Below are 11038 nucleotides of genomic sequence, written 5' to 3'. Positions count from 1 at the left end.
TTTTAAAAGTAAGTCACATTCCCAGGAGCACCGGAGAAACGCGTCCTACATCCCTGCGCACCCTAGCGGTCTCCCAACCTGTTAAAAAACTTTTGATATGAGTCTGGCAGTCGGTTCTTCTACTTATCCGCACTATCGTAATCTAACTCTGTCACTGACTTTTCATGCGCCATGAATCTCTGCCATCTCCGTGCGTAATTCAAGGAAGCATTTTAATGCTGCTCCTCGGTTAAACCATCTATATATTACAGTTATAGATTCAGACTGTGGTACACTCTTGGTACACTGCAGTAGGTAAACACAGACTACTTACTCCTGCGTGTGTGCATTATGCTTTTATTTTGAAGGTTAGGTACGTGAACCGGAACTCCCATCATAATATTACAGTCATTATTGTGAGTGGTTACGTCTGACAGTTTTACCTGAGTCCTGTTCCCAGAGAGTGTTGTGTAGCGCAATTTTAACTTAGCACAACAAACAGCTGTCCAAATGGAGACAGTGAAAAGTGTCCTCGGGTTTGAGTGGATGGATGGAAGAAGTTTTCTGATATTTTTGTGTGTTTTTGTGCTTTTTTCCGACTTTTGGAAGAACAGAGTCCCAACAAACTTTCCCCCCGGACCGTGGCCTCTTCCGTTGATCGGGGACCTTCATCGCATCCGACTTGCCAGGCTTCATCTGCAGTTCACAGAGGTGAGTTTATGCATTATCACATCACATAGGTCTAAAAAGTTCAATCTCCTTAGCTTGATTTTTTAGGGATTCAAAAATAAAGATGTTTGTGCAAAGTCATCGTTTAAAGTTCTTAGAAGATTACATGTGTTGGGGTTTTATCAAGTCAAATTTGGTTATATTATTAATAATTATATTTGATTATTTATTAATATAAATAACAATGTTATTAAACTATGTTTACTTGACTCGGGGACACCACCCTGAAACCAGTGAAAAATAACGAAAATATCACTAAAATCAGTCTCAAATTAGTTATTTAATTACTGTCTAATATTATTAATAATTAATAACTATATTTAATAAATTGAAGGCATGAAATATGTACACAAAGCCCTCGTGTAACCGGTTGTGTTTCTCTGCTGGACTATGGAGGGTGTGTGTCTGTCTCAGATGTTTATGGTGCAGGAAGAACGCCACAACAGCCGGAGTTGCTCTCACTCTGGATCTCTTTCCTTTTTATTCTAAAGTTTTTGGAACAGTTTTAAAACATTAAACAGAGACATGTTGGTCGCAGTACTAAACACACACCCCCACCTTCAGCTCAGGAGATATACCTTTGCTGAGGTACATACGGTGGCCAGCTAGGAGCCCTACAGTTGCGCTATTAGACCACCAGGCGGCAACAAAGTAACATGCATATGACAGACACATTAATTTTGTAGAAATTCAAAAGAGGTTCATTCTAACTCTGTTACACTCGCACCCAGCTTATATCACAATGCAAATACACCAGTAATCACAAACAACTGCTCTCTTAAATTATAACAGAATTTATTTAAACAAAGCAACATCAATCCAAAATCAATGAACTTAATCAAATCCAAGCAAACAAACATTATCAAGCAAAACTTGTGAATGAGGTGTAAAAGTGTAGTTGTGTGTGTGTGTGGATGAGAGAGAGAGAGAGAGAGAGAGAGAGAGACTTAAACACCAGAAAGCCAGTGGATGGACTTTGATTCAACGGCGGGTAACAGTGGGTCTTTCTGATTGTGAAAGCCGTTGATTGAAGGTTAACTAGCATAGCATTACTCACATAGGCACATTGACTGGCAGTTTGTCTCTGTGTGATTTGGCCCTAAGAAGGGAAATGAAAAATCAGCGTCAGCCAAGTGAGTGTTTGTGGTGTCATGGTTTCATCTGAACACCTGTCTGCTCTGTGTTCTCAGTTTGCAGACAAATATGGAAAGATTTTCAGCCTGAGGCTCTTTGGTGGAAGAGTTGTGGTCATCAATGGCTACAAGCTTGTGAGGGAGGCCCTGGTCCATAGAGGGGAGGACTATGTTGATCGCCCCGTCGTACCTCTTTTTGATGAAATGTTTGGAAACAGAGGTAGTGTGTTTTCTGTTGTGTCACTGTTAGTTATACTGATCTCCATGTACTCTCAGCCTAATCCTCTGGTGTCTCTTAAAGGTCTGGTGATGTCAAACGGCAATCTATGGAAGCAACAGAGGAGATTCGCTCTTCATACTCTCAGGAACTTTGGAGTGGGCAAGAAGACCCTGGAGCCATCCATCCAGCAGGAGGGCCAATATCTCACCGAGGCTTTTGCCAATCACAAAGGCAACTAGACAATTTGCATTTACCTGCGGAAAATGTGTGGAAATGCTGACCGCTGAAATGTTTTGCAAAACACTGCTGAATGAAGAAGAATCAGCAGAAACAGCTGAAGGAATAGTAGAAGATGAAGAAAAAGTAGAAGAAGAGTAAATAGTAAAAGAATAGTAGTAGAAGAAGAAGAAGAAAAAGCAGTAAAAGCAGAAGAACAAGAAGTAGAAGAAGTAAAAGTATTAGTAGAAGATGAAGAAACAGTAGTAGAAGTGATAGAACAAGTAGAAGATACTGCTTAAATGCAGTCAGACAATGAGAAAAAGGGGAAAACGTCTCCCTATTGGGTGCTCATTTCAAGTTTAAATTGAGAGTTGGTGGCTAAATGATGATTTTGTGAGCAAGAGGACAAATGGCTGAACGCGTTGATGTGATTTTCATGTCTGGGATCCAAGAAATGTGGAAACCACAGCGATTTAAAAAGTTAGTCCCAAGAGGTTTGGTCAGTGAAGTCAGGCTGAAGTTTAACATTACCCCAGATGGAGATGTATCTGGACCACCTGCCGCTTTGAAGCTCACAGTATACAAACGTTTTCTCCAATTGTCCTGGAAACTCAATGTGTGAGAGAGAACAAGTTTTCCTACATTTTGAGGGTAAATTTATGTGTGTGGGGTGAAGATTGTGGTCAGTAGAGCAATTTGTTCGGGAGATTTTGAAACTATCTCAGAACTCTGTCCCACTCTAGTGATGACGTCACTCACTCTAAAATGTGAAAAAAGTTCAAAACTTCACCAAACAGTTGGAGGTACAGTTTGAAAAGTATAAAAGGTAGCAAGAAAAGTGAAAGTAGTATGAATAGTGGACAAATGTGTGAACATTTTAAAGCAAAAATGGGCAGAACACAGCCAAAGTTATAAGGCTGAGAAAAACGTGGAAAAGTGGAAAATTTTCCCATTCATTTCAATGGGGCAAAATTTTGTGGAAAAAGTGAAATAACTTAAAAAGTAGAAGTAGTTAAAAAGTGAAAAGTCATAGCCATCATGTCCCGAAGAAGCCGGATAGTATGATAGTTGAATGGTGGAAGTAGCACAAACGGTTGAAGAGGAGAAGAGGGCCAAAAAACGCACGGAAGTAGAGGAATAATAATAAAGATTTGAATAACAATAGTGTGAATGCTGTGTGATTGTTTTATCACTAATAAAAACAAACATTTTTAAACATCAGCAACTGACATGCTTACTAGTAGACTTTGTAGTAACCTTTATTAATATTTAATAACTAGACATGTCATTTCCCCTACCCTTAAACTTTGTCACAAAGAAGCACCAACACCTTGCAGTGGTGGACTATAAACCCCAGATCATCTACATGTGACTCTAAATCCCTGCTTCATTATCTTAAGGACCAGACCTGTTTACTTGATTTTTACGAGGCTGGTACTCAGTATTTACAGAACCTGATAACAACCTGTTTGTTCTTCATAATCAAAATGATATCAAATCCATAATTGTTCTTATCTACTTTTTACCTGGCAGGACAGCCTTTTAATGCCCAGCAGCTGATATCCAATACTGTGTCCAACATCATCTGCTGCCTGGTGTTTGGGGATCGCTACGAGTACACTGACAAGCGGTTCCAGAGTATTCTTCAGGACTTCAATGAGATTGTGTTCTTACAGGGAAGTCCAAGTGTACAGGTGAGCTTCATGTGTAAAAAAGATACAGTAAACTGTTTTTTGATACCTGAATAGTCAATGGGTTATTTTAACTTAATGTTCTTCAATGAAACAAACATAAAAAGCCATTAAAGAAAATAACCAGTGTACTCATTAAAACAAAGATCCCTGCACATGAACGCCAAGTTAAGTGAAATAAGTGGTCATTTTATACTTCAAATATTTGTGCAATAAAATGCCAGATCTGAATATTGTAACGTTTACCTTTATTTAAGACATTGTTTTTGTCCCAGTAGACACTTTGACAGATTGTAAATATGGGCTCAGACATATTGCACCAGTAATGACATTTGGAGGCAGGACATGTGCAGGAGGGATCTGGATGGTAGAGCCACTGAATTTACCTCCACTAACCAAAGCACACACTTAACTTACCAATAAACCTGCAAAGATCCGAAGTTCATTGACTCTTGTTTTAGTGTTCGTTATGTTTCCTCTGGCTGTTTCTCCTCTGCTCTGCTAATCCCCTAAAGAAAGCTGTTCCTTTAGCTAGGGATGTCCCGATCCCGATGTCTAGTATCGGATCGGAGCCGATTTGGGCATTTATTAACTGATCGGTGATCGGGAATTTGAGGCCGATCAGCTCACCCCGATCTTTTACATCAGCTGACGTAAACCTAGCACAATTTGCGGCAGACCGCAAACACGCGAGTGACGTAGTAGTATCAACAACACCGCACATGTATCAACACCGTGGCTAAAATGTCAGCAGTGTGGAAGTATTTTAAAATAGAGAGCGAAACAAGTCAAACAGCCACTTGCAACGTCTGCAATACCATCATTTCGCGAGGTGGTAGCACTAGAGCTGCGTTTAATACCACCAATTTGATAAGACATTTAAAAACCAAACATGCTATGGAATATAGCACGTTCGCTAATGCAACAGAGCAAAAAACTGCTGCGCCAAAGCAACAAACTTTGGACGAGGGAGCGAAAAGGCCAAAAGGATTACAGAGAAGGTGGTTGAATTCATCGCTTTGGACAATCAGCCCATCTCCGTGGTAGAGAATGCAGGTTTTAATCGTCTTTTGGAGCTTCTGGATCCACGCTATGCCCTGCCGTCTCGTCTCTACATTTCTGACACCACTTTACCGGAGCTGTACAACAAAGTTTGTGACAACATACTAGGGGATTTAAAATATGATGTAACTGTTGTTAGCTTCACGACAGATATTTGGAGCTCTGATGTTTGTCCCATGTCATTGCTGAGCCTCACTGCGCACTGGATAACTTCCTCCACTTTCGAGCTTAAGCGTGCAGTGTGGAGAAGGTACCACATCAAAACACTGAAAGCAGCAGCCTGGGCACTGTCTTTGATGAGATATTAAAAGAGAATGAGTTGGAGATTGGATCTGTGACTGCCTCATCAGCTATTGTTCAGGTGCAGACCTACCTCACAGAGCAAACCATCCCCAGATCAGACAATCCACTACATTTCTGGAGGGCAAATGTTGCACGATTTCCCTCACTGGCTGCTATTGCAGTTAGGTTTCTCTGTGCCCCATGCACCAGTGTGGACAGTGAGAGACTCTTTAGTGCTGTCTCCAACATCATTGATGAGAAGAGGAACCGCCTCTCTGCCAACAGGGTAGAGATGCTGGTTTTCTTAAACAAGAACCTTCATTTCATTTTGAAGTGACAGTGAATAGATTAAAGAACACTGTAGAAGCTCCAAATGCACTTTGAGAAATTGTTTTGTTAAGAGTGCTTTATATTTTGATGTTCAGGTTTTATTGTAATACTTCTACATAAAGTTATGTTTTTTATTGACTTAAGGATGCTATAATAGGAATTGTAATTTTTGGAATATGTTTTAGAGAATTCATGTTTTCTCTAACTTGTGCCTATTCAAGTGAAACTGTTTATACCACTTTTATGTGGAAATTAGATGTTTTGAATTCGTTTTTATAGAATTCATTTTTTGTTAAACTTGTGCCTATTACAGCCAAGCTGTTTATACCACTTTAAAGTGGATCTACAATTTATATTAAGTGTACTTGTTATTTAACTAAGCACTAAGTGAATGTGTCATTTGTTTTCATGACTGAATATTAAAGGTAAAAGCTTTTACACCATTCTGAGTAGAAATTTGATTTTATATGTGAGTTTTACAACAACACCATCTGGACTAAGTTGAATGTAACAAGCTGAAGACGTCTTGTAGTTACTTAATGTTTACAAACATTGTTTTTGTCATACTAAAAATGTGGACCATCTCTTATCTAGGCAAATATAAGTATCGGATCGGGATCGGGGACCTTAAAAGCTGATCGGGACATCCCTACCTTTAGCGTTAAACAGCATGATGGCTATGATGACAGAAACCATAACATGTTCTTTAAAGGAGCAATATGTAACTCTGACACCTAGTGTTTAAAATGTAAAACATTGTAGAGAGCTGCCCCCCCCCCTCCTCTCTAGAGTGGATGCTCACACAGGTCACCATGTGGTGGACTCTGAAGCTTCAGTGTTTATCCAGCTCTGCATGGGTCTGTAAACCTTTCTGTGTTCTAACCTGTAGAAAGTGTATGTAAAACCAGTTCAAAAATACAGCTTCTGCAGTGGTACACCAATTAAAGTGCAGGGACCAGAGGAGAGTTTCTTCATGCTTTATTTCTCAACAACTTGATTCCACTTGTGACAAGCATAGTAGTCAGATGATTTAATCAAATAATGCATCTATCAGAGTCACAATAGAGTTGTCAGCAGCCTGTCATGCAGCTCAGCAGTGTGAAGCAAACAAAAGGATTGAGCATGGCCTGCTGCAGGCCTCTTAATTGCTCAGGTGTGGCTTGATTGGTTCAGACTAGGCTTAAAGGGGAAGTGGGATCTGCAACATAACCTCTCCATTTTTCAAAAGCATCTCCAATATTGATCCTAGTTTGAGCACGTTTCTGCTCGTGGAGCTTATTAGAAACATGCAGAGGCTTTTTAGGTCGGGTACAATCACTTCTATCTGAACCACTTCTCTTGACCGCTTCCATCGCTGCAACACCTGTTGACCTGATAACTGCTCTCATATCTGGTAAACTGAGGGGCATCCAAAACAGCCATGTGGGGGGGGGGGGGGGCCTTTAAACCCCAACTTAAAATCAGGAAACACTAAAGAAAAACAGAGAACTCAAGAATGTAACAACAATACACACTAGCGCTGTATCTGAATTGCCAAGTACCTACTCAATCTGTCAGTAGGCATTAGACAGTACCTACTATTCATCATGATTTGGTCTTTTCTAGTTTTGTTTTTCAGTGTTTAATGTTTCTGTATGTTCTAGTGTGTTTTGTTCATTCCTTCCTCTGTGTGTTTCCCTCCATTGTGATTGCCCTCATTGTCTTCACCTGTGTCTGATTACTCCCTTGTCTATTTAGTCTCAGTGTTTCTTCCCTTCTGTTTCAGTTCATTGTATGTGTTTGTCGGTGGCGTTTGTCGCATGTTAGTTTACCCGTGGCGCCTGCTCTTGTTAGATTTTTTGGAAGTAAGTATTTGTTTGCCTTTTGTTTAAAGAATAAATAGTTTTAGAATCCTGCATGTGGGTCCTCCTCTTCGTTTTTGAGATCCGTGACACTATCCGTGCTGTATACTGTTAGTACCTACTATTCAGTAGTAGCGCACAGTAAGCAGATATTTGTTCCTACTTCTTCTGATTCAAATACTGCATACTGAATGACCACGAAAGTTCAGTATACTGAAACTCCATACTGAAAAGTACGTACTGCCTACTGAACTGTGGATATTCGGAAAGGGCCGAGAACATAGTGAGACGAAAAGACAAAATAAAACAGGAAATATCAAACCAGGGCACATTAAGAAACTCACAATGAGAAAAACTAAAACAAGAAAATCTAAACTCTGAAAATCATGACCGTGGCTTCATAACCTCTAAAGTAAATGACCCAACACAGCAGTTCCCATGAACAGGAAAATACACTACAATGACCTAACCTATTTTTTGTACGAGGCTTTAAAGGGGACATATTCAGAAAAATCCACTTCTTCAGTGTTGTTGAACATATATTTGGGTAACCTGAGTGTCTACTGACCCACAAAATGTGAAATAAACCCATCCAGTCCTTTGTTTGTGGTCTGCATAAGTCTTACAACACAGAAAAAAGCTCTGTTTCAAATGTGCTCTCCTTGTGATGTCACAGTGGGATTGTTTTGAAATAAACAGCCTCAAAGAATTGTTTTGCCCTCAAACCTGTGTCTGTGTTCTAGTTTTTAATGACCGTCTCATTGCTCTGTAGATGTACAACACTTTGCCCTGGCTGATGAAGTGGCTTCCCGGATCTCACCAGAAGTTTTTTACTCTGGTACAAAGGATCGTTGACTTCATAGAAATGAAGATCAAAGAACACAGAGAGAGTCTTGACCCGTCCTCACCAAGAGACTACATCGACTGCTTCCTCACAGAGATGGGAGAGGTAAAAACTTTCATCTGTATGTCTCATGTTTGGTCTCTTTATAGAGAACTGATTAACTATGTTAACTGATGCATCTGTAATTTGTTTCATTGATAGAAGGAGGACAAGAATTTATCAAGAATTTGTGTTTTTGCACCATGGACCTGTTTGGTGCTGGAACTGAAACTACTACAACTACTCTACACTGGGGACTGCTGTACATGATCTACTACCCTCAGTGTGTGTGTGTGTGTGTGTGTGTGTGTGTGTGTGTGTGTGTGTGTGTGTGTGTGTGTGTGTGTGTGTGTGTGTGTGTGTGTGTGTGTGTGTGTGTGTGTGTGTGTGTGTGTGTGTGTGTGTGTGTGTGTGTGTGTGTGTGTGTGTGTGTGTGTGTGTGTGTGTGTGTGTGTGTGTGTGTGTGTGTGTGTGTGTGTGTGTGTGTGTGTGTGTGTGTGTGTGTGTGTGTGTGTGTGTGTGTGTGTGTGTGTGTGTGTGTGTGTGTGTGTGTGTGTGTGTGTGTGTGTGTGTGTGTGTGTGTGTGTGTGTGTGTGTGTGTGTGTGTGTGTGTGTGTGTGTGTGTGTGTGTGTGTGTGTGTGTGTGTGTGTGTGTGTGTGTGTGTGTGTGTGTGTGTGTGTGTCTTTACTCAGCAGCCTCTACCATCAGTGTGTGAGTGTGTATGAATGGATGAGTTAATACTGATGGACTCTTTACACAGCAGCCTCTACCATCAGTGTGTGAATGTGTTTCAATGGATGAGTTAATACTAATGGACTCTTTACTCAGCAGCCTCTACCATCAGTGTGTGAATGTGTATGAGTGGATGAGTTAATACTGATGGACTCTTTACACAGCAGCCTCTACCATCAGTGTGTGAATGTGTATGAGTGGGTGAGTTAATACTGATGGACTCTTTACACAGCAGCCTCTACCATCAGTGTGTGAATGTGTATGAGTGGGTGAGTTAATACTGATGGAGTCTTTACACAGCAGCCTCTACAATCAGTGTGTGAATGTGTATGAGTGGGTGAGTTAATACTGATGGACTCTTTACTCAGCAGCCTCTACCATCAGTGTGTGAATGTGTATGAGTGGATGAGTTAATACTGATGGACTCTTTACTCAGCAGCCTCTACCATCAGTGTGTGAATGTGCATGAGTGGATGAGTTAATACTGATGGACTCTTTACACAGCAGCCTCTACCATCAGTGTGTGAATGTGCATGAGTGGATGAGTTAATACTGATGGAGTCTTTACACAGCAGCCTCTACCATCAGTGTGTGAATGTGCATGAGTGGATGAGTTAATACTGATGGAGTCTTTACACAGCAGCCTCTACCATCAGTGTGTTAATGTGCATGAGTGGATGAGTTAATACTGATGGAGTCTTTACACAGCAGCCTCTACCATCAGTGTGTGAATGTGCATGAGTGGATGAGTTAATACTGATGGACTCTTTACACAGCAGCCTCTACCATCAGTGTGTTAATGTGCATGAGTGGATGAGTAAATACTGATGGAGTCTTTACTCAGCAGCCTCTACCATCAGTGTGTGAATGTGTATGAATGGATGAGTTAATATTGATGGACTCTTCACACAGCATAAACACAAACTATAATGGGCCCTCCATCGTAGCCTCCTCAGTAAAACTGCACCCACGACAGCTATCCAGCTCAGTAATGTCCTCAGTAATGGCTCAGGGCAACAAACCCCACTAATGTGTTTGCAGATTGTCAGACACACATTTGAAGATATTTGTACACATTTGTGGATCTTGCACGGCAGGAGTGTCTATACTTGTTGCAGGATTGTTGCAAAAGTCAGTTTCCAAACGATATCCAGCAGTCTGCGCTGACGTTCGATCTCTTCCTCGTACTCGACGATAGTTCTTTTAAAAACTACAAAAATGTCTTCCGCAGCAGCCATTAGTCGCTGGTTGATAAAGTCTCTCAGAATCTCCGCTGAACACATTGTTGTGGTTTTATTAAACTTTAAAAAATATGAACTAGGACAACAGGAAAGTCTGAGGAAATGTAGCTGCGTTCACAACTGGTGCTTGCGCTGTTTACTTCCGCTGTGTGTCACACTATAAAGTAGCCTACCGACGGTGGAGGTGCGGCAGCCTTTTGTTCCTCTTTCTGTGGATTTATTTTGTTCAAAACATGTTTATGTTATCAGAAACAAGACGTAAAAAACTTCTCTTTATTAAACAACTAGATTATATTGTACAGTGAGTTACTATGGTTACAGGGACAGTGAGTTACTATAGTTACAGGGACTGTTACTATACTTTACAAAAACATCAGAAAATAACACCAACTTCATGTTTGAGTCAAATTAAGTTTAATTTCAAAGAAGATTAATGTACAGCCTTAATAAAATCCCCACTGTGATATTTAATAAACAGAAGTGGTTGATGTTATTTAATGCAACATGGCCATCGTATAAGAGGCGGATTGAAAGCAGTGAAACTTTGTGTTGACATGGTGTCAGTTATTTAAAAAGTAAATCACTTGTAGAATCTAGAGACATTATTTGAGTGAATTATCAAGAGTAACACACATGAACAACATGACAGAAAGATCACTGTGTCTGGGTTTACACCAAGAGCAGAAACACCAGCC

At 40.4% G+C, this 11038-nt stretch overlaps 1 protein-coding gene across 2 annotated transcripts; it reads left to right on the top strand.

The window, feature by feature from the left end:
- Window positions 1–273: 273 nt before the first annotated feature.
- Window positions 274–8531, top strand: LOC132955547 (cytochrome P450 2J1-like). 2 transcript variants are annotated; one of them, XM_061028441.1, is made up of 5 exons: window positions 278–690; window positions 1899–2061; window positions 2143–2292; window positions 3814–3974; window positions 8259–8531. In XM_061028441.1, the coding sequence occupies exons 1-5, from the start codon at window positions 490–492 to the stop codon at window positions 8502–8504; spliced, it is 921 nt and encodes a 306-aa protein (XP_060884424.1). In that variant the 5' UTR covers window positions 278–489; the 3' UTR covers window positions 8505–8531. The 2 variants fall into 2 exon arrangements, with proteins under 2 accessions (XP_060884416.1, XP_060884424.1); XM_061028433.1 differs by having other exon boundaries at window positions 274–690; window positions 1899–2292.
- The last annotated feature ends 2507 nt before the right edge of the window (window positions 8532–11038 follow it).

This window comes from Labrus mixtus, chromosome 3 (assembly GCF_963584025.1).
Source record: "Labrus mixtus chromosome 3, fLabMix1.1, whole genome shotgun sequence".
NCBI lineage: Eukaryota > Metazoa > Chordata > Actinopteri > Labriformes > Labridae > Labrus > Labrus mixtus.
Note: the sequence above shows the minus strand (reverse complement) of the source record. Positions and strands in the feature narration are given on the sequence as shown.

What these genes read in the sequence shown, in the direction of transcription:
- LOC132955547 (XM_061028433.1), top strand. Translation starts at nt 490, where the DNA reads ATGGAGACAGTGAAAAGTGTCCTCGGGTTTGAGTGGATGGATGGAAGA. An exon ending in TTCATCTGCAGTTCACAGAG is followed by an intron (nt 691 to 1,898) that starts GTGAGTTTATGC and finishes CTGTGTTCTCAG; the next exon opens with TTTGCAGACAAATATGGAAA. An exon ending in AGGGAAGTCCAAGTGTACAG is followed by an intron (nt 3,975 to 8,258) that starts GTGAGCTTCATG and finishes ATTGCTCTGTAG; the next exon opens with ATGTACAACACTTTGCCCTG.